The sequence below is a fragment of the Mchenga conophoros genome, linkage group LG15 (assembly GCF_057382185.1).
Source record: "Mchenga conophoros isolate Kocher_MC1m ecotype Shallow Benthic linkage group LG15, M_conophoros_male_GT1.1, whole genome shotgun sequence".
NCBI lineage: Eukaryota > Metazoa > Chordata > Actinopteri > Cichliformes > Cichlidae > Mchenga > Mchenga conophoros.
The window spans coordinates 17,902,398-17,924,886 of record NC_140540.1 but is presented as its reverse complement, the minus strand read 5'-3'; the positions used below and the strand labels follow the sequence as shown (position 1 = coordinate 17,924,886).

Sequence of the window (22,489 nt, the reverse complement as noted above, 5' to 3'; positions counted from 1 at the left end):
TCCACTTGCTATCATCAACTTAAAAGGTAATGAAGATCAATCAAGCACTTTAAAAAAAAAACACTAAGGAGTGAAACCTTTATGCAGAAGTCTCTCCATTAACTAAGTTGTTTAAAGGCTGAGGTATACTTATCAGGATGACTAAAAACTAATTTATTTGAAGCAATTTGAAAATCGGACGCTGATGTGGACCCTCTATCCATTCGTACAGTCACACTCAATTGTACCCACTGAATTTTAAGTGCGCTCTTGAAATTCATTGTCAATTTTCTGGCAACAGCACATATCATCTGTGAGCTTTAAACAAGCACCATCATGAAGCATCTGTGAAACATTTAAAGCCAATCATCCTCTAGCATTCAAACAGTCTACTTCTGAGGGGCAGAATGAAATAACAGGCAATCTTTTCACAGTGGAGTCAAAGCTGGAGAACAATCTCTGTGGAAATATGGGGGCCTGCGACTTCCTCCGTGGCTTTGGGCTCAATGCTCCAAAGACATTTTAAAGCAGGAACACGCACACACACACATTCCTCTGCTGGAGTCTGACAATGTCAGACAAAATTAAGCAACAATAACAGAAATAACCCTCGGTGGTTGCCAGATAGAGAACAATGGGCTCGGGGCCCAAGCCGGTCTCTGCTACTAAGCGTCTAAACACTGAGCCCGGCCACCCAGTCCAGTCCACTTCCTGCTCGATAAACACAAGGAAAACAGCCGGCGGCCTTTCCTGAGGACACAGGGGGAAGGGAAGAGGGGTGCTATGGAGGACATGACGCTGAAAGAGAGGAATCTCACTGACATCCTCGACACACTGGTAGGCTCTTACGTAGGACCAGACATGACCCCGATGCTGACTCAGGCCAGACAAGTTCAACTTAATGTCTCAGACTGAGAATGAAGAATCCATCTGTGCAAAAACAACAAATAGTTCAATGACAAGCAAAAGAAAAACTTAAGTATCGCTGGCTCATGACAAGTGTGAACTATGGCTACACTTGGAGTGGCGTGTCTCCAGAATATTCAACTTTGCAGTAGCTTGCAAATGCAGACCCTGTTCTGTTCTGCAAACTCTCCAAAGTCTCCACCTGCTACAGGTTCTAGTTAGAGTGCACCTCTAGTACACAGTGAGTCAGAGTACACCACTGGGGTGAGGAGGTCTCTGAAGAGGCAAGTGAATGACAAAGGAGCACTACAACGGGGACGAACAGGGAAACATGAGGAAGGAAGACTGAATATGTCCCAGCATTGATTCATTAGCATTGGTGTCCATATTAATACAAGCACTGTTTTTTCAGCACTACCAACTGACTTAACAGGCTCCTTTTTTTGTTTTTTCTTGCAATGGTTACAACGGCTTCAAGCTGCAGTTCCACATGTATCCATTAGTATAGATCAAACTACGGATTTGGTTGTTGCACCCCAATTCTCACCAATATGTGGTGTTCTGGTGTTGGCCCAGTATAGATCTGGTGTAATAGAACTGGTGCTTCAATGTTCATGATCTTGGCTCTACTAAGGCCTACAGACCAGTCAGTGCAACCAAAGAAGACAAAAAACCCACTGATAGGTCTCTAAATTTGTGTGACTGGCGCTTTAGTTTTGGTGGAAGAAAATCTTTTACCATCAGTAACAAAGGGGTTCAGATGATGCTTTTCTGTTCTGTAAATCTAGATGAAGGCTTGACATCTTAGAACAGCGGTCCCCCAACCCCCGGGCCACAGACCAGTACAGGAGTCGCTTGGTACCAGGCTGCGAGAGTTCAGGCTTGGGTGTGAAATTTATGGTTTTCAGGTTGTTGTTTTTTTTTTTTTAAATTATTATTAACTCTGTTTCTCTGGGTCTTTTCCTGTGTTGTAGTTGTGTCTTATTTTGAAAGAAATATGTATGCATTACCATAGCGACCAGAGAGCATTAAGGGGCAGAGGGGACGATGTTACTCTCAATGTTGTTGGCGCATTTCAGGGGGACGCTGCTAGTAAAGTTACAATTACACAGTGAATTCACGGTTATTATTGTATTTACAAAATACCACAGTTTGTCTTTGTTGTATCATTTTATTTTGTTGTATTTATGGACGACACCTTAAAGGCCAGTCCGTAAAAATCATGTCTGACATGTAGCGCAAAAAGGTTTGGGGAGCGCTGTCTTAGAACTACTGGAGAATGAGGTCCATGTCTTTCTAACAAGTCTCCCCATTTATAAAAAGTTGCCTTACCATTACTCATGAAATAAACCTACTTCTAACACGTTGCTATGAAAAGCACAAGACACCACTGCTAATGAAAAGATAAGACAAGTTCACGTGTGACCTGTCCAACCCTCCCACCTGCTGAGAAAAGCTGTAATAACTGCCCAACTCTGACATAAGCTTGCTACTACTGCAGACTGGCCCACCATCCTCCACAAAAGAAAAAACCAAACGTGTTTGTTCCAGACATTGTTATTTCTTGAACTTACTAAGGTAAGAAATTTGGGACATAAAAGCCAGTGACATCTGAAAATGACAATGAAAATAAAATAAAATCTAAACTGCCTCAGATTCAAAGGACAGTATAATTAAGGTTTTTCTATAGTTTGGCAAATGATGAAAAGCACAGCATTTTCCTTCTCATCTTGGTGAGGAGTCCCATGTCTTGGGGGGAAAAAAAAAAAAAATCTTCATCTTCTTTATAGCGATTTGGCTGAGACTAAAGCGAGAGTAGTTGGCAGATAATCAACTGGTCTGTTACTCAACAACTGGGCCGTACCACCTTCATCAGAACTAATTACCGTAAATGTACACAATCAGTGCAGAAACAGGAGACTACACAGGGCATGCACAGTCTAATCAAAGAGTGATGATGTCAAAATCTATTTCTTCTCCATTGTCTGCATTCTCAAGTGGAAGTGTGTTTGATGTTATGGACAAAACAGGATGCAGTGACCTCATATAAACAGAATAAGCTCAAGACTGGACAAGACAGGATGGCATGATTCAATACAAAAATTAATTCACCCTTGCATGCACATAAGGTTAATAGAGACACATGAAAAATGACACCTTTCTCACAGATCAAAGTTACATCTAGACATGCAGACATTATATGCCTCAATGTGTCCTCTTCCTCCTAGACTGGGCTACTGCTCAGATGGGGAAAAAAAGAGGCTCTACAGGAGTCCACCCAGCGGACACAACCAAAGGAAAACAGGATACAGCTGGTCAAAACTGACTGCCACAGCCAACATAGCCAAGGAAAACCAAGGCTTATATTCTTTATGAGGAGTCCTGTAATTCGTGACCTCTGCCATTAAGCCATCATTAAACTATGTGTCACAAAGTATTTAAGAAATTTGGAGGATATGCTGGAAAGATCTTTGGCACATTTTAGTGGAAATGATTAAACGTAATGTAGCGTCGTGGTTTTTTTTTTTTAACTGTAAGATGTTCTCATTACTGTATTAAAATAAATAAATAAGGAAAAAATACATTAAAAAAAAGAAACCCTTACTACACACACACTGGATTGCAATCAAATCAAATTCGAAACTCAAGTATTGATGTCGATACTAAACTCAAAGAAATCCAACGCCAGTCAAGATTTGTACTAAACACTTCTTACTGACAAACGCTACATAGTAAAATCCAAAGCAGTATGATGAAGGTGAGGTTTAAACTTACTTTCTCGTGTCTTGTTGTCCCAGTCCCAGGCCTCTACAATCAACGTGTATGTCCGCTGAAGGAAAAAGCAAAAACAAAAAGACATTAGTCACATGGCATTTATGACTCATTATTTTAGTTTTGGGCAGGTGGGCCTAAATGAGCTTGTTTAGCGTTGGCCATTGACTGGTATAATGTGAATAACAGGAGTCTTCAGGATCATGCACATGTAATAGTTGTGTCCATAAGCTGCATTTTTGCAGCTCTTTTTCCTTCTACAAACAGAAATCAATGCATTTCCAGTAAATGAAGTTGCAAACAGAGTCTCAGAGTACACCTTATATTCCAATGCACGCACAAATGTTTGGGACTATTAATCACAGGCCACACTGTAATACCTGCTGTACAATGAAAAGGTCCACTTTATTCAGTGATTACCGTGACCAGTCCAATTGTGACATGGCTGTTGTAGCGAAACCCAGTGAGCATTGCAAGACAGAATTTCAGTTGATTTTACTCGTCTTGAAGGTAACCTTGTTGACATTTAAATCTAAAGACAAAGAGGAATTGAGGACAATGAAATATTCTCCAACCAGTTTTTGTTTTTTGTAACTAGAGGGGGGGAAAAAGGGAACATTAAAACAGCCTTTGTCATTTTGTTCCTAAAATCACAGCAGTACGCATTAATAATGACAGTCGTTTCCTAAAAACAGACCGAACTGTGGAGATGATCATTTTAGCCTCAGCTGTGCTGCTCTCAAACATCAGCACGCACGGATACAAAAATCAATTTTACTGCTACTACAGCGTCTCATATGGACCTCGGCTCCATTATCCAAGGGTATGCTGAAGTTACTGCTGAATCATTGGGTTTCATTGACAGTGTAAGACAACAATTACAACTGTGGAAAAGAGCCAAGACAGGGAACAGGACTTCGATGTGAAAAGTACATGACAGGAAGATAATGCATCGCATTGGGTATTGGGATTATAGCTGGTTTAAAAGAGTTTTTGTACCCTTACAGAGCGGTCCAAACACATCAAAATGAGATAAGAGCCATTCAGGAATACAACTACAAGATATAGTACATGTCAGGCAGGGGCTATGATCACATGTACACATTTCAGTCTAATGTGCAAAAGTGATGTCTAACCAAAGTCAATCTTTCCTGCTTCAGTCTCCAGTTTTTAAGTTTGCCTTTTATCAAAAAAGAAATTAAAAAAAAAAAAGAAGAAAAATCTGCAAAAATGTACGGTCACTTTGCCAGTATAAGCTGTGTGAGATGAATTGGCTTTATCCTTGGTTGTCAGACAGTGAAAGAAAGCAGCAGCTAAGGGGATTATCTTGTTTCTGTCCAAGTTATGCTTTACAGTTAACCAGTACGACAGCGCTACATGGGTTTTACACTCTGCTGAAATTATTGTGCAATTAATAATAAAGACGAGCAAAGATACGATTGATGATCTATTGATGGAGTTTCATTAATGTGAAAGCTCCTCTGGTTGCTTAACTCCCCTCGACCAATGGACAGACGGGACCGCCCACTCTGATGAAAGTCAGTTTATGGACTGAAACTGTTTTATTCACACTTAATGGAAACCAGACAATCGTTTGCGTTTTAAGCAACGATGCAGCAAAAACTTGAGCATTCTGCACAGCTGATGCTGCTCGAGTAAACACCCGCACACAAAATAACCAAGCTAACCAGTATCACAGTAATCTAGCTGGTGTGCTGCAGGGCACACTGCTAGGCAACTAGCTGACCTAAATAGCACTCGTTACGTCACCGCCAGTGACAGTTGTAGTAGCCACAGTGTGACTGCTGTGATCTCTAGTGTAATGTCAATGACGGGGCATTACTCTCAGTGTGGATGGAAGGAAAAAAAAAAAGATAGTAGCATTTGAGCTACTTAAAGTTGAATGAAATGAGGAGGAGAAATCAGGGAGGGTCACTGTAAAACATGTGTACGTCTGCCTACGTTGTTGTTCTGGGGGACCAACAAGCTGGTAGGCTAGTTGCTGCTGGGCTGTTGGATTAAAGAGGCTTGTCTGGCTGTGGGTGGCAGCGGGAGGAAAGGGAGGGGAGTGTTATTGTGGAAGATCATTGGTGAAAAGAGAACGGAATGGAAGATGACAGGATAGGTGTGAGCGGGAGAGCTTGGGTTAATAAGGATTGGGAGTGCAGGTGTATGAGATTGTATGTATCCAGGCAAGACAACATTAGAAAAGAAAAGAAGGCTGGCGTGAAGAGATGGAAAGCTATAGTTAGGAGTTAAGAGAAATCAGGGGATCAGGGCATGGGCAGACTCGTGCTTCTGTTGCCAGAAGCTTTGCCAACCCATCCGACCGCAGACACACAACAGATGCGGGCTCAAACGTGGATTATTATACATGAACGTGCATCATCCCACGACACGTAGACGGCTTCTGACCTTTCTAAAAACCCACCCTCCCCCAACAACAAAAGGGTGGGCTGGCCGACCCACTCAGAGCATTTGGATGGGTGGGTGCATATGCCAGTGGATATAAAGAGGAACTATAAGTGGCAATACATGCATTTGGGACAGGAGATCTTAGAATGAAGCCTGTCGTTTCGTGAGACTATGCAGAGAGACGAACCTTGTCGTGACGCACATTCAAAGATTAAACAAAGAAGGGGTGGTCATACCGTGACTTGCACCTTTTGGGGTTTACTTTAAGTCCAGGCTTCCTTACATGCCTACATGTAGTAAACGTTTGAGTAAACAGTCCCGAATCGCGCATGCTGGGGATGAGCAAAGCCATGGACTAGTCTGGTTTCCCACAGACCGTCCCAGTCTGTGATTAGCTGGATTAAGTGACAGCTGCCCAAATTGTTGGAACAAGATAGATGGATGGGCAGAGGGATAAAGGGGAGGAGTGGGGGAGGGAAGGGGGTGAAGGCAACTGAACAAAGACCCTTGTCCCAACACCGTAACTCACCCCCATTCCAATCAAAACCATTGTCCATGAAGAGACACAGTCAGCACGGGGACAATTAGTGTCAGCATGTGTGCTACTGAGCCTGAGCAGCACAGTTGAATTGCTGAAGTCAAAACAAGCCGCCAGTGGCTCCTGTGCAAGTCCTAATCATATAATCAGACTCAGAAAGTATCCTAACATCATTAACCTGCCCTTTTTTCAACTCAAAACACATCTGCCATGTCTGACAGCGTGAAATACATCATTTGAGACTACAAAGTATCTGCAGTCAAATCTCCAAAACCCTTCCAAATGGATTAGAGGATTTACTTGGAGAAATCCTAGCTTTCAAGTCAAGAAGGGGGAGCAATGGTAAGAAACAAAGGATGTTAGTTGGATGCACTCAGTGACTGAGGTAATGATGCACTGACATTTAAGGGAAAAATAATAATCATTATCTATTCCAGGTAGTTATTTAATTCTCCACAGTAGACCACAATGATGATAAAAGCAAAGGATGTACCACTAGTGATGTCTGGGGAGAGCTACAGGTGTAGGTTCCCACGCCAGACGATGGGTGGATGGGTGAGTGGAAGGTGGCTGTTGAAATAATAAAAGGGACGGGAAACAGAGAGAGGTGGCAGTGGGAAGTGGAAGCCGGGGCAGGTTGGGGTCACTAAGCATGGGATCTGCACGCTTCTTTTTCAAAAGAGGGGTCAGCCCTCTGTATGTGGGGGCGACGTGCGGGTTTGCATTCGAAGAATACTGAGAATGTGAGATCCAGGGCTGGTGTGTAATCCCATGCAACATCCCCGTCTGCCAACAATTCCGTATCGTTGGAGGGGCGCGTCTGCTTTGTAGATCACAGCTTTGATTGACTAATTTCTGTCCCTTGGGGAAAGTTGGGATATCAACCGAGCTTTGAGAACGACTTTCACATAGTTACTATAAAAAAAGGTCTCAGATTAGCACTCGCAATTTAAAAGGAAACAAACAAACAAACAAAAAAAAAAAAAAAGCCCCGTCTGTGTCCTTGAGCTATTTTTGTCTCGCATGTCCACTGAAGGTAGCCTACATGCCCACCTCCAAGCTCGTCTACAGAGAGTTTAACTGATGTCTGATTTATTACCTTCTGATGGGACAAAAGGTCATCACAATTCATTCCATGGCCAGTAATCGCCACATGTAATCTTCATTAATCTGCGATGTCAATCCCAGCTTTTGATGTTAATAGGGCCGAGTTTACACTATTCTAGTGTAAAGGCACCGCACTAGAAGTCCTTCCTAGAGTGGACACAAGAGCATGTGACACAGGATCTCTGGAAGAACTGCTAAAAATCTGGATTAATGAGAGATATGACATGCTATGTCACCCTTAATATTTAGTACCAGGTAAGGTGAGAAATAACAGAATTCATCTGGTATTGCCATTTCCTAATGAATCAGGATCAGTAATCAAGCAACCCCAAAGCAGAGAAGTTTCCAAGGGAAGGAAAGCATGCTCAGGTATAGGATTTTGGGAAGCCATTTCAGGGTAAAACATTTGAAAAAAATAAAATAAAAATGTGAGCTTCCCATCACTTCTGCCAGTAGAGTGGACTTCAAATGTAAATCTCTCAGACTAGCTCCTCAATCTGTTCAGAGGCAAGGATCAAAGACCTCCAGTGGCAAAGTCCTTGCATATGTTGGCAGGCAGAAAGGTTGGATGGTTTTTGACCCTTCTTGACATCAGTGTTGAAACAGCACAGTGGCCATTCCAGGTTTCCAGGTATGGAAAACTCTAAAATAACCTAGTAGGAAATAAATTCTCAGTCATAAAGACAATTAGAATCCTGAGCACACAAATATATGATTAGTGTCGTCAACCTATCAAATATTTATGACATAATCCTGTGATTTTAACATCTTTAAAGGAGGAGAAGCTGGCAAATAAATCACAGGATTATGTTGGGTTTATTTTTAAATGTCCTCTAGCAGTCAAGTTAGGCATCATTTATTTTCACCATTGCAACCACAGGTGTAGTTGAGGAAGCAGATTACAGACAGTCTCATCTCTCTGGGTAGAGAGGTGGAGGGCTATGAGTTCTGCACGCCTGCCAGAGTCGTGTGCCAAGAGATCTCGTACTGAAGGCAAGGCATTTGGCTGGCTGGCATATACCGGCTGTGCACACACACACACGGCCCATTGAGCATGCTGCTACTATGCCAACAGGGTCATTACCCATGCACTTCCAATACAACAAACCCCTCCCCTCCTGGTGCTAATTAACCAGCATAATCCAAGACTGTGTTACACGCAAAACAAACACTGACGCATGCACATGTGTATACAAAGGCTAACGAGCTCGGCGTTGCCGTGTGCTAGTTTAGAGTTACAATTAAAATAAGCTAAAAGTAGGGCTGCTCGATTATGGCAAAAATGATAATCACGATTATTTTCACTGAAATTGAGATCACGATTATTTGACGATATTTATTTAACCCTTTAAGACCTACTATAGAACCAAGTCCACCAGAGCTTATATTATTTTATTTATTTATTTATTTATTTTTTTTTACATGCTGTAGTGCCATTTGTGGGAGCATTTCAAGTTGCTATACATCAATACAACTGTTATAGCCCATATTTTAATAATATGTATGCATTAAGTCCATAGTAATTACATAAATTGCAAAAAAGTGCAATAAACTACAAAAAAATTGAAAATCGCTTTTGTTTTGTTTACATATATTTCTACTTGGAGAAATTTAAGAGGTTTATCCCTCAAAACTTTAAATACAATAAAGTTGCAAAAAATAGTTTACAACAACAGGAAATTTATTTTGAGTGTCTTCATAGTTTTATTTTGGAGATACAGCAATTTTTATATACTGCAGGAAAAACAAAAAACAATCCTATGATGCAAATTTGCAAAGAAAACAGCAGGTGCATCATTTCACTGTGGGAAGTGTTACGAACAGCTGATAGGAACGGCAAAGCGTGTTTCTGGAATATTATGTTTTTGTTCCTGCAAGCGCTTTTTATGCAATTTTTGCAAAGCTATATGTGGAAGGAAACCGTGACCGAGGACAAGCTGATGGCATAAGATGTAAGTACAACTCCTCCGGTTTCATATGCAAAACAAATTATTGCACTAGCTTACACGGTTCAGGTTCTACAGGTATTTAAAAATAGTTACGCAAAACGGAGCGTGCTGCTCTGACCGGCTTTAAAGGGTTAACAATGACTTTAAAAAAATAATATAAAATAGTGTGCAACACCACTGAAGTTTTTTTTTTTTTTTTTAAACTCTCTTTTCAACCAACGGCAGTCACTCTCCAAATAACTTCTGCTTAGCTTTCCGAGCTTCCCTCGGGTCCTCTTAATCAGCGGTCTCCAACCTTTTTTGCGCCACGGACCGGTTTATGCCCGACAATATTTTCACGGACCGGCCTTTAAGGTGTCGCGGATAAATGAGGGAGGGGCTAATAATCGGCTCAGTCATTTTTAATGATCGTTGAAAGCCCAGATCGTAATCGTGATTAAAATTCGATTAATTGAGCAGCCCTAGCTAAAAGCTAAGATGTGGTGGGGGATGAGAGGGGTGACACTACAAAGGCAGTTTAAATGCTGTAAGTTAGCTGAAAATAATTCACTGACAGTCACAAAACTATTGACAGAAATGCCACATGTCATGAGTTCATCCCGATGCGTGCCAAGTGTGACAAACAAGTCAGAGTTCAAACAGGTTAAATCTCCATTACTGCAGCGTCTTGGATATTTGCAAATTACTTCCTCTGGAGTTAATTTGCCTTCAGAGGTCTAAGAGGTACTAGAGAAATAAGCATGCTTCAGAAACATTAACAGGCCAATTCCTGATCCAAAGCAACAGGGCTCCTGACTCGAGTGCAACCCAGGACCGCCTCCAGCACAGCCCCATTATCATTTCAAACAAGTTCAACAGAACAGTGACAATTTAACTGCCCATGTAATGACATGCTTTAATTACCCCCACAAGGAGCCTCTTGCACCTGCACACCATTCATTTAACAAGAGGCAGGGGATGTGGTGGGCCACAACAACACGCTTCAATGCAGAGTGACCATGGAAATACACACAGGTGCCGACACACAACTTACTGTACAACAGGGTTATACAAATAACATGTGCAGCATTCGTTGACAAGCAGGTCACTGTGCCACCTACTTAAGCAATGTTTTTACAATAAGAGACATAATGACTTTTAAAGTATGTGGTGAAAATACTGGAAAAGAAATTGTCATATGATTTAAAAGGTTTCCACCAGAAAAAAAAAAAATACATACAGCAGTGCTTGTGAGTCCTTTCAGGTGTAACTTTGAGCCTACATCTGTAGATCAAGTATGACACCTTAATCAAGGTGTCACCCCCCCTCCCCCTTTTACTTCATTTAGACCAATTGCACTTCTTCCTCTGTTAATATGAACACTGGCTACCAAATGGACTGATGATATACCAGACAGTGCTTTTGCTGCAGTGTTTTAAATGTGAAACATACCAAATATATCATTGATCTTTAGCAGAAAAAAAAAAACAACAAAAAAAAACAAACATCACACACACACACACACACACACGGGTGGAGCAGGTGCACTGTGCATTTACAGTAAATCTGAAAACACCAGTTTCATTTTGAGCAGAGACTCTGCAGATGTAAACAGTGGAGTTTTCTTCATCTGTCCCATGAGCTCAGATCCACAAGAGAGTACTCAGACCACCGTCTTAAACGCGTTCATGAATACACCCTCTCTCACCTGTGAGATCACAACAAAGGAGCACATGCAGTCCCCTTCTAGACAGGATTTAAAAAAAATAAAAAATAAAAAATAAAGCAAAAATCCTTCAGTTACCAACCTTACATACACTGATAAAAACAAAAAAACGTTTAGATAGTAAACTTCGATACATTATGGATGTAGTCGAGCTAAGGAAGGCATTAACTACACAGCAGATGTTATAAAATTACAGTAGGTACACTGTAGAACAGATTCACTGTGCTAAATCTCGCCGTTTTATTCATTTAACATGTTCCCTCTTCTACTTACATCAATGAAATCTGAACTGAAACCTTTACCACTGAAAATGACAAGAGTCTGCATGTTGGACCACGCAGATGCAATTTGAAATTTTGTGCGTCAATTTGCCTCTGGTTATGTTTGCACAAGGTGTTCTCATGACTCTATAGGAAATGGCTCAATGGCAACTTAAAGCCCATTTGCATTCGCAGTGCAGTGGTTTGGTTAAAATATGGTTTACGCCAAAGAAAAATAATGAGCTTATTTTCATACAGTGTGGAAACAGGATGTGTCACATCTTCTTAAAATACCCATCTGCAACATTTTTACCAGTGTTGATGAAAACAGCTGTGATTCTAGAGATTTTGTTCCTTTTAAAAACAAACTTGGCGTTTACGGTTTATTTTTAGTCGACTTACTTTTAAAGATCAATATCCAGAGCCAATTAATTAGTTAATTGTGATGACCGTTTTTACAATAAAACAGAAGCATTACTTTCAGTCACCAAGACTTAGCGATAACGCTATGTTTATGTTATAAACAAAAGTGGCTGTCTGACATTAATAACTGTCGAGTTCCTCTGAAGTCATAAGAAACTTTATATATACGAACATGATATTTACGAGCTCATTAGGAGAGGTTTGATTCCCATTTGAGACACACGAGTCAAAGAGCGTGAAACTGCAATAAATGTCCAAAGATTGAATCTGTAATTGCACTTAACTGTAAAAGATGAGAACTGTAAAGACTGAAATGATCCAGTTATTAGTGAGCCTTTCATGGTAAGATGTCAGTTCATCACAGTTCACTGAAGCCCCCCCCCTCACTCAGTAGCACAGAGCATTTGGACTGTTGTTTACGTCAGTCCGCTAAGTCAGAACCCAAAGTGTGGAGCTACTGCCTGATAAATTTAATCTGTTTACATCTTTGTTTAATAATTTACAGGTTTTTTTTACTTAATAAAATTGGAAGAATATGGTCAATCATTTCAGGAACAAAAAAAAAAAAAAAAAAAATCTCATTCTGCAGTAAAGCCTAGAGGAACATGCAAAGATAAAAGTAATAAAACTGTAGGCTACCACATCTTAATCACCACTTCTTAAAAAAAGAAAGGCTCTCTTACGTCCCATTATGTCACTTTGGGAGTTCAGTGCGAGTGGCTAATTGTATAATCGATACAGAACAACGCTGAATCACAGGTGAGACTCGTGTGAGTAGCTTTCCACAGACCAGCCCTGGGACCAGAGGAGGATGGATGGGGGAGGGAGCCACACAGAGGAAAGATAATTGTTTACTAGAGGCCTATGCAGCCGTCTCCTAGCAACAGCTCTGACACGCTCCGTATCAGGTGTGGTTAACCATGGCAGCCTGCTTTAGCCTCTCTCTCTCTGTGTGTGTGTGCATGCGCGTCGAAAAAAAATAAATAATATAGCTGCCCCTCAGCCAGAGAGGGGAGGAAGGAGGAAAGACCTACATTACATGAGCCTGCAGTGCATCACCAAAGCACTGAAATGCTCTGCTTCATTCTCATATTCAGATGCATCAATAAGAATCCTTGTCTGAGAAATGCGATGATACTCAAGAACATTTTCCGCTGCTCAAGCTCAAATTTGCTGACGTTTATAAGACAAAGAGTTCTATGTTAGAAGGTTTTGTCTGCTACGGAGTTTTACTCTGATAACGGGTCAGGAGCAAATAGATCACATGTTATAGGTGATATGTGGTGTTGGATATGCATATATATTGCTAGATGCAGTATCCAACCACTTCACTTCCTTTTTCCATTCATCTTGCAAGTACTTCACACCTGTCAAATGTGTGCACAGCATACTTTAACACAATTACTACCTAGTATCCCAGAATGTGCATCTTTATCCTAGGATGTATAATTCATAACTTGATACAAGCACAATGACTGAGTTGGGGACTGTGTCCTTGACCATCTTCTAGGAGTCAGTCGAGGTTTTTGTACTTTTATTCTCAACAGAAGCATGAAACAGGAATTCCAATAATTTATGTTTGCTCCAGAAAAGAGTTATGTAAAATAAAATTTAGCAGGTACGGCTAAGTTGAGATGTCATTTAATTGTGAATCAAATCTGCTCACAGTTGAAATAATCAGCCGCATGAGACCAACTACACATTAAGGGAGTGCGTGAGCGGAAGAACAAATAAACCAACCTGTAGCACACTCACTATCCCTTTACCATAGATGGGTCAGAGTGTTTAAAAACTCTTTATTCTAGGAAACAAACTATTTTAAGAAATATGTAGTTTAAGCATTTTAATGACACTGATGCCTGGTGTAGATCCCAGTAGAGTTTAAACTACCTCCCTACATCCATTAACTAGCAGAGTGAGGATGGAGGCTTGATACATGTCAAAGCCTGGAGCGGATAGAGTTACAGGCAGGATCACATCAAACGGACGTCCGGCTGATGTCACTTGAGGGCAGGGAGGATGAGAGAAAGATAGGAAAAGAAATTCCACCGGCAATTTCATTAGTGTTCAAATGGAAGTAAGACGTGGCTCTCTCTTTCACTTGCTCTCCAGAAGTACGCACGCAGCATGAGCCAACAAAAAGGAAACTCAATAAGAGTGGCCAAACAAGGCACTAACTTGGTCAGCTCATCTGCGAGCTGGAGCATGTGAATCTACATTGCATAAGGTCCATGGGCTTTATTAAACATGAACGCTGTTTTTATTTTAATGAGCAAATAGGCTTATTTTTAATCTTTCTAAGGCCAAGATTAAGAAAATCAGTGATTAACCTAGTCTGGCCTAAATAATGGAAACGCAGGGAAATGACTAGCCTAACCCTGATTTAACCATCATTGAGTCTGTTCCTTTCCCCCCCCCTTTGGCCCAGTCTGCTCATAATCAACTGGGACCCAAGTCAAGAACCTCCAATCAGAGCCGCTCCATCACCATAATGTTCAGTAAGTTACAGACAAGATGGGTGATAGTAGCCAAACACAAAGCAATGTCTAACAAAGGTTTGGTAGATTTCGTTTCCAGTTTGGACAAATGAAACCAATTCGGTGCATTCTGAATTCTATGTGGAAACCCCTGCATTCTATTTGAAGGCCACCAGATGGCGATGGCTGCGATTATAAAAAATAAAAATAAATAAATAAATAACAAGACTGATATAGATTTCTATGGGAAACAGATTTTTATCCATCAATCCTTTTTCTGAAGCTGGCTTGCAGAGGCAGCAGCCTAAGCAGAGAAGCTCAGACCTCCCCGTTCCTCGTCCTCCAGCCTATTCAAGTGAACATGGAAGTGGTGCTCCCAGGCCAGCCAAAAGATGCAAGCGTGTCCTGGGTCTACCCCGAGGCCTTATTCTGGTAGGACATGCTTAGAACACCTCATGCAGGAGGCGCTCATCCTGGTCAAACGCCTGAACCACCTCAGCTGGGTCATTTTGATGTGGAGTAGCAGCAGCTCTACGCAGAGTCCCTCCGAAGGTTATTATATTTTATTGACAGGACACAGACTGAAATGCTAGGATGGCTCCTGCGTTGCCTACTAACATTACGAGATTGAACGTTAGCATTGGGAACACAGTTGATTTTTCAGCTGCAATGCCAACTATCTCAAACAAAATAGCAATATTTCCTAAGAAAAATAATATTTTAAGAAGATGTTGCATTGAAACTCATTCCCCCTCGAATTCTTTGGACAGATCTTGTCTATGGATAGTTCCTTCACTAAATTTAAAGGATTTCCTCCCTTTGTCTACAAAGCTGGACAGTATCACTTGGATATTGGTTTGACTGCCTTTCCTATCCGCAAGTTAGGGTGGACACATCGCAGAAGTTGTACTAGTCGCAATCTTCCATGTGCTGTTTTTTTGCGTGCTTATGGACATCTTTCTTCTTCAGCATGTAAGGACAGACTGGAACACTTGTAGACATATGCTGCCCCCTTCAGTTCCAGAAGAACTGTAGTGGCAGATATGCTGCACGCGGTACCCACGGTAATAAAGAAAAACACGAGTACCATCGTGTTGTCAGAATATCTGAATCAAAAGTTCTAAGTATTGGTTCTGGTGACATCCTAATTACAATATGAATGTCGGTCTAACAAAAAGATTTAAAGCCACGAGAGTATAAGCAGTAAATTTAGGACTGAAGAAAGAGAGAGAGAAGAAAAAAAAGTGGAGGCTGAGCTCAGAGGTGGCATCACTAATCAGTCTTTTTACTGGCATGCTGTCAAGAGAACAACAAGACAGAGAATCACTGGGAGAATTCCAAAGAATGGATAAAAATCAGCCATTAGCAGCTGAATCATACTGGTGTGATGATAGAAGAACAGAAGAAACTATGATGCATAGAGCCACCATTTCTGTGGAGACAATCGTCTCCAGGAATACATGATAACCTTTTTTTGTTACAGCCTGAGTGCTCTACACAAGACTGAGATTAAATGTTCACTTTCAGATTTAGCTTAGGTGAACGGTTTAATTGAAACTTAGTGTCTTTAGCAGCAACATAACCATCGATCTAAATTACGCAGACTTGCATAGCCAAGATCCTAGGATTCAAATTTCCGCTATCATAAGAAAGTGTGAGACTAATTAAGTGTATGTTTAAGTATGAACAAGAACATTTATTATCATCAAAAAAGGCAACCTGAGCAGAATTTTTTCTGTTGACATCAACATCTGATAAGGATCAAAATTGAGAGCAGGAATAAAATCATTCATTCTGCTCAAGCCTGATTCAAGATGACAGAAGAGTCCAGGCCTCGCTGGTTTTCATGTGGCTCGAAATGGGCAGTTGACCAGATGACACAGCCAATAGTACACTGCATCTTTGTTTCTTCAGTGAGGAAAGAAACAAGGCCACAGCCAGTGACCCCGAAGACTTGTTGTGACATCTGGCACTGGAATACTGCGACGTTATCAGCCGGGCACTTAACAGAAGTACGACACACCAGAACAGCCCTCTTCACCTCTGCCTCAAGTTGTTGAGATCCTCAGTGGATCATATTTTATGAGATATGAACCATGTAGTTAGTCCATATGAAGTTTGAGTTAGACTCGAAGGAATACTCAACTCAGATGAATTATAACTTGATGGTGAATATATATGGCTAGACATTGACTTTTTTGTCTTTTAGCCTTTTATCAAGTCATTTTGGACACAGCAGACTGCCTCAATTTGAGGAAAGATTTCAGGCATTTTAAGTCATTAATAAATATGGTGCTCCATCCTTTTCAAAGGATCAAAAGGCAATTAACATAGCCTTTGGGCTATTTGCACAAAAGCTGTTGATTATCCCGGAATCCTTTCCATGGTACAGAAAAATCCCTTTGTCGGATCAATTCATATGAAGAACACCTCCAGGTACCCAAGTGGGCAATTAAGGTTCCCAAGGGGCCACATGAGAAAACGGGCCCTTATTGTTAAGCTCACAGTGAGCAGAGACTTCAACAATAAGCTGAACTCACTGCTCACTGTTAATTTTATCTCGTCAGAAGCTTATTGGTGCAGTCCTCCACAACAGGCCCATTTTCTCAGGTTAACATGGGAAAATTAATTGCCCACTCCTGCTCCAGGTGGTAGATGTATTATCATTACTAGCATGAGGTGCAGACCAGTAATTGGCGCCAGGAACAGAATAAAATGTCTACTAGACACGCCGAGAATCGACTAAAACGGCTCATGATCCAAGGAATACAACATCACCTCTACAACACTGGGCAGGGAGTCTAACATATGGCCATTCGTAGCTTCCAACCAGCTGTCACTGGCTTGCTGATGTTTAAGCAATGTGACAGAAGACAGGTAAAGACCGATGAATTCAAGTGTAGAGCACAACGTTTTGCTCAGATTCAGTGAAAAGTTAAAAAGAAATTTTTTTTTTTGAAAATGAATATTTTAATTTATGATTATGTTCATTTGCCCAATCACATTACAGCTCCTAATGGCTTTAATTCCTTAACAGTTAATAGGATTTCTCCCAGCCTCTTGAATTAAAGCTAAACATCTCCACTTAAACTGAATATTTATTGCACAAATAATCACTGTGGTGGCATACACTCAAAATTATGCCTTTGTATCCAAATGCTTCTAGACATTATTTCCTCTGAACCTAAAAAGTAAGTAAATGCAGCTGTTATTTCACTATTGGTCAACCACTTGTACTTAAGTTCACTTCGTTTATCATAATAAAACCTGAAGCACTCAATTAGTTAGGAAACTGCTGCTGATTTTGTCATCCATCCTCAACTGCAGTTCAAAAGACAGCACACACATCCTGGTCTAAACAGCAGCCAATAATGTGCAGTACAGTTCCTTTGACACAAAACATCCCCCTAAAGACGTTTTAACGTCTACCCCAACTGTGTCAGACGTCTGCGTTCGCATATTGAGTTTCACTGGCTACTTTATAGTAAAGAACACCTTTAGGTGTTCGAGGCTGTGTGAAAACAGTGCTTGACATTAGAGTGTCCAAAGGAAAGCACTCATTATCATAAAAACCTCAAACAGTAAAATTGCTCCTTTATCAGCTATCAGTTATCTGGAGGGAAATGAGGTTAACTGGCCTGGAAGGACCACAAGCAGCCACCTAGCAAGCACAGCATGAGAGGAGGCTCCTGGGTGCTGAAGAGGGGCGGAGAGTTGTCAAAACCAGCCAGAAGTGCACATCGAGCTACTACCCAAAGGCATCATTCACTCCAACTTGACGCATATTTCAAACTTTGAGCATAATGTAACACATTCATTATTGTATTACAGAATTCATCCAACCAGCACCTACAACCAGGCTGCATCCCCTCAATCTCCTACACCTGTAAAACTTGGCTGTTGAATGTTGCTATGTGTGAAAGTAGGAGTTTTCACTCCCACACACCAACAATCACCCCACAAAACTGCGAGTAGCAAACAATAAGGTTCAACCTTTAAGTTAACGAGCTAAGGCTCAATAAATTGATTTGACTTTAAAATCAGCAATTTGCTGATGCAAAAAGCATTGCCGTAACCATTTCTCCATAAAAGCAGCAGCACTCCCCATCCGCCACCATCTACATATCAAAGCATTTCAGAGTAATCACCCCATCACGGCCTTGACAGGTGCAAGCTGGTGGCCTGGAACAAAGCCAATCCTCATATATCAGGGCAACTTTAAAAGATGACCCAGTTGACACTGCGAAACACTGTAACTGCAATCGGATCCTTGTGAAGCATGTAATCATTTAGCCCCGATGTGTGTCAGTTCTCATAAGGACAGGATGCTGCTAAGCACCCCCTTTAATGAGGTCTAGCTTCTCTGTAATAAGACAGAGGAGGTGGGAGATGCTACAAAATCATTTTGGATCACTGCTTTAAATCTATTCCAACTGCGACTCCTTTACAGGTTCTTGTCTCCAGTCTTAACAGCATAAAGGAGAATCGCTTTAATTTGAGCCGCAACAAGCAATTGTTGATATAGCTGCTCAAAAGTTAAAGGTAATCTGCAATCGTTTTCATAATGGGTCAGAAATTTTACTCACTTTCAAATAGAAAAAAAACAAAAAACAAAGCAAAACCAACTTGGGGGGTTTCAGCTTCTGATGTGTTGCTCAGACCTTTGAGAAATAAGCTCCAGATGAAATAATCAACAAAATAACTGACTGTCAACTAAATTTGGAAGCAACTGTTAGCTGTAGTTTTTTTTTTTTTTTTTAATCTTGTGGATCTTATTTTGAAAATATGAACTTTTCTCCAGGTAGGTGCTGCTGGGGAAAACCTCATTATGCAGAATACCAGAGCGTTTTCTACCCACGAGTTTCTGCAGGTGTGTGCTTGCGCGCGCGTGTGTGTGCCCGCGGGTACATGTAACAAGGAGGGGGAAAAAACCCAAACCCGCCCTACATTTTAAACCGGGTTCAAAATGATGCACTGTCTGAAGAAAGGGTAAAGAAAGGCTTAACTGGAGCAAGAGAAATCACTCACCGGCCAAGCAAACTGGAAGGGGATCACAATCCTGCCAGCATCGTCGACTTTATTCGGGTTATTGTTGGCGCCCTTAAGAGAAAACGTATTTCCACCGACAACTTGCGTAGATTCAGCTCCGAACGTGCAGGAGCCAGTGGTGGCCACCTCCATCTGATATTCCTTCAGGCACACTTTGAAGTAAGTGTCGCACTCGTCTTGAGTGCAGCTCAGGTCCTGGGAGCTCCGGGGACCGTCGCAGCACTCCCCGTCCGCCAACTCGCCGTTTACATTCTCCACGGAGATCAACTGCAGCTCGAAATAGCCGGTTGACTGGGACACCTACAACCAACGTATATACATTTTTTTAATAGAGAGAACTACATATAGGCTCTTGTGGAGAAATTACAGCATAATTTATACATCTTAATCTGGTGCGTAAAAAATAGTATGGAAGTGGCCAAATCTGAGTCTTACTCTCCATTTAAAACGGTATAGAGGTTTTGGAGATTGGGTGGATGTGCCACAATATTTTTCTGCATCATGAATGGAGCACGTGAACAGCGTACAGTTTGCACGCTGGGATTTTAGACAATCAGGTTACTCTCAGACGGGAGCGAATTAACCGCTGCAGCAGCCAATTGATGCAATCCAACTTACAACTTGTTTGGTTCAGGCCTAATTCTCTCCCCTCAAGAAGATGAAGAAATTCAAATAAAGGAGTCAGCATTAAACCAAAATGGAGAGTAGCCTGTATCAATTCCTTACACTTGTCATGGTAACACGATCACATGCTCCACAACTGACGGCTACGTAATTCAATTATCGATTAATGTGACGCGAATATGCGTCGCCGGAGAGCCAACGCATCGCTCCACGCCCACCAACTTTTTAATTTGAATTTTAAACATTTTTTTTTTTAAATTAGCAGAATTAAATACGAGTAATAAATAAATTATTTTTAAAAACACCCTCTTACCTCCGTCCATAACGTCAACAGCAGGCACACTATTGGGAAGCAATTCCTAATCCTGGTGAGATTCCACATGCCTCCGACTAATTAGAGTGATATGTGGGGAGGGGGGGACGATCTAAAAAAAAAAAAAAAAAAAAAAAAGAAGACAAACAGCCGCGGAACCGGCGACTAGTTCCTCCTCTCCATACATGCAAAGATGGAATATTGACACGCGTGTCGTCTCCAACGTGTACGTCCCGATTTCAGCGAGGCATTACATGCGTGTGTGTGAACAGGCGGCGGATTGCAGGCGCAGTGATGGTCCATGTACAGCAGCGTCCCTCCGTCAAATCTCTCCACACAGCAACTGAGATGTTTCGTTGCCACAGCCTGAGGAGAGGATGTCTGCTGTGATTGGCAGCTCCGCAAACCACTTACAAATTGGCCTGCGGGCAGTCTCTGAGCCAACCGGATTAAGGGGCGGACAATAGTATAATAACCCCCGCTTCAATCCTCCTCCACCCAAAACTTGAATTGTACTGCCTTTCTATTGAGCTTCATTTAGACAAACCGCATTACAGCGTGCAAACAAAGCAGGGGTCGACTTTAATTAAACGCGGCCGCAAAGATATTATAATGAGCATGGCCATTAGCCTATGTCAAATTAGGAACTTATCGGCGCTGCTGTGCTTTTAATTACAGTCTTAATTAGGCCCAGAGACAAATTTGGATGGGTGTTTAAATGAAGTGACGCCCGATGGCAGAAGGCACATTAAAAAAATGATTTGCTCCTAAAGTTAAAAATAAAAAATAAAGCCCTACAAGTGTGCTAAATGTTTGGCGTTAATCTGCGGGGATTACTTGATTCGTTTACAGTACAGTTTCATTTTCTTTTCAAGTGGTTGCTTTTGATTTGATCTAATAATGCTTAAAATTGTTGCCACTAACACCGTTTTTGGAGTGATATGGAGAAATAAAGAGGTGCTAAAGTATTTAATCTAATCATCCACATTTCTGGATTATTAACTGCGATTAAAGGTTAAAAAAAAGAGGAAGGAAAAAAAATACTCCATACAACGCAACACTTTTCAGTCCACGAATTGCAGTTTAGAGCGCCCTCTACTGTCTATGCAATACTCGTCAACTTTAAAAATATGAAATCATGTTCGAATTTTTCCAGTATTTTTTAGGTGTTGCGCGGATCTTAAGTTAAAAACACAAACCTACTGTTGGTGCAGCATTTCCCATCATACATTTTCTCTTGTTTCCTTTGCTTCTCTGTTCTCTGCTGCATCTCATTGCTATTTTATTTGACCACACAAATCCACAATAAAACCTCTCCCTTATTAACTTAATGAGCTTCCTTGTCCTCAGCTCATTCCGCTGCCTTTATACTCCACGAGGAGTGGAGGTGACCCCCTCTCGAAGAACGCAACGACAGCAGCAAGCGCGTTTGGTCATATAAAATGACTCCTCTTCTCTCAGATTGTACACAGAGAAATACATGCTCACAGAAACAGATGTTTGGGATACCTGCATCACCTGACAGCGCACTCAGGTGATCTGGTCCTCCCTGACAGATGGTCAGTCCTTACCAGTGTTTTTCCATGCTTTTTAAGCCCATTATAAGCACAGCAATACTCATTTCTCAAAGCATGTTCAAGCTCTTTTGATATTTCTTTCTTCCTGCATTGAAGAAGTGAATTAAGGTCACTTCTAATAGGCAAGCTGCAACTAGCGGCTGCTCACTCCGAAACCTAAAGCACCTGCTGTGAAAAAGGCTGCTGTGAAAAGGCTCCCACTTTAACCATTCCAGTTATTCACCCACAACTAAGAATGAATTCTCCTTTAATCTAATGCTAATTTACACTTTTACAACTTCCTCATCTTCGACCCGATTGAGCCAGAGTGTCCACAAATTGTATTTCTTCAGTACTATGAGCCACACCTTAGCATGAGCGTGATTTGTAGGTTAAAGCTCCCGATATCCAGTAGT

At 41.3% G+C, this 22,489-nt stretch overlaps 1 protein-coding gene across 2 annotated transcripts in view; it reads right to left on the bottom strand.

Moving 5' to 3' along the window:
- jag2b (jagged canonical Notch ligand 2b) overlaps window positions 1-21,370 on the bottom strand; it is a 43,496-nt gene extending 22,126 nt beyond the window's left edge. For both annotated transcript variants that reach the window (XM_085246281.1, XM_085246282.1), the window contains exons 1-3: window positions 20,518-21,370; window positions 19,560-19,880; window positions 3,661-3,715 (exon numbers count right to left, since the gene is read on the bottom strand). In XM_085246281.1, coding sequence (XP_085102407.1) covers window positions 3,661-3,715; window positions 19,560-19,880; window positions 20,518-20,586 — 445 coding nt within the window. In that variant the 5' untranslated portion in view covers window positions 20,587-21,370. The remainder of the gene's footprint in view (window positions 1-3,660; window positions 3,716-19,559; window positions 19,881-20,517) is intronic.
- Between the last annotated feature and the right edge of the window lie 1,119 nt (window positions 21,371-22,489).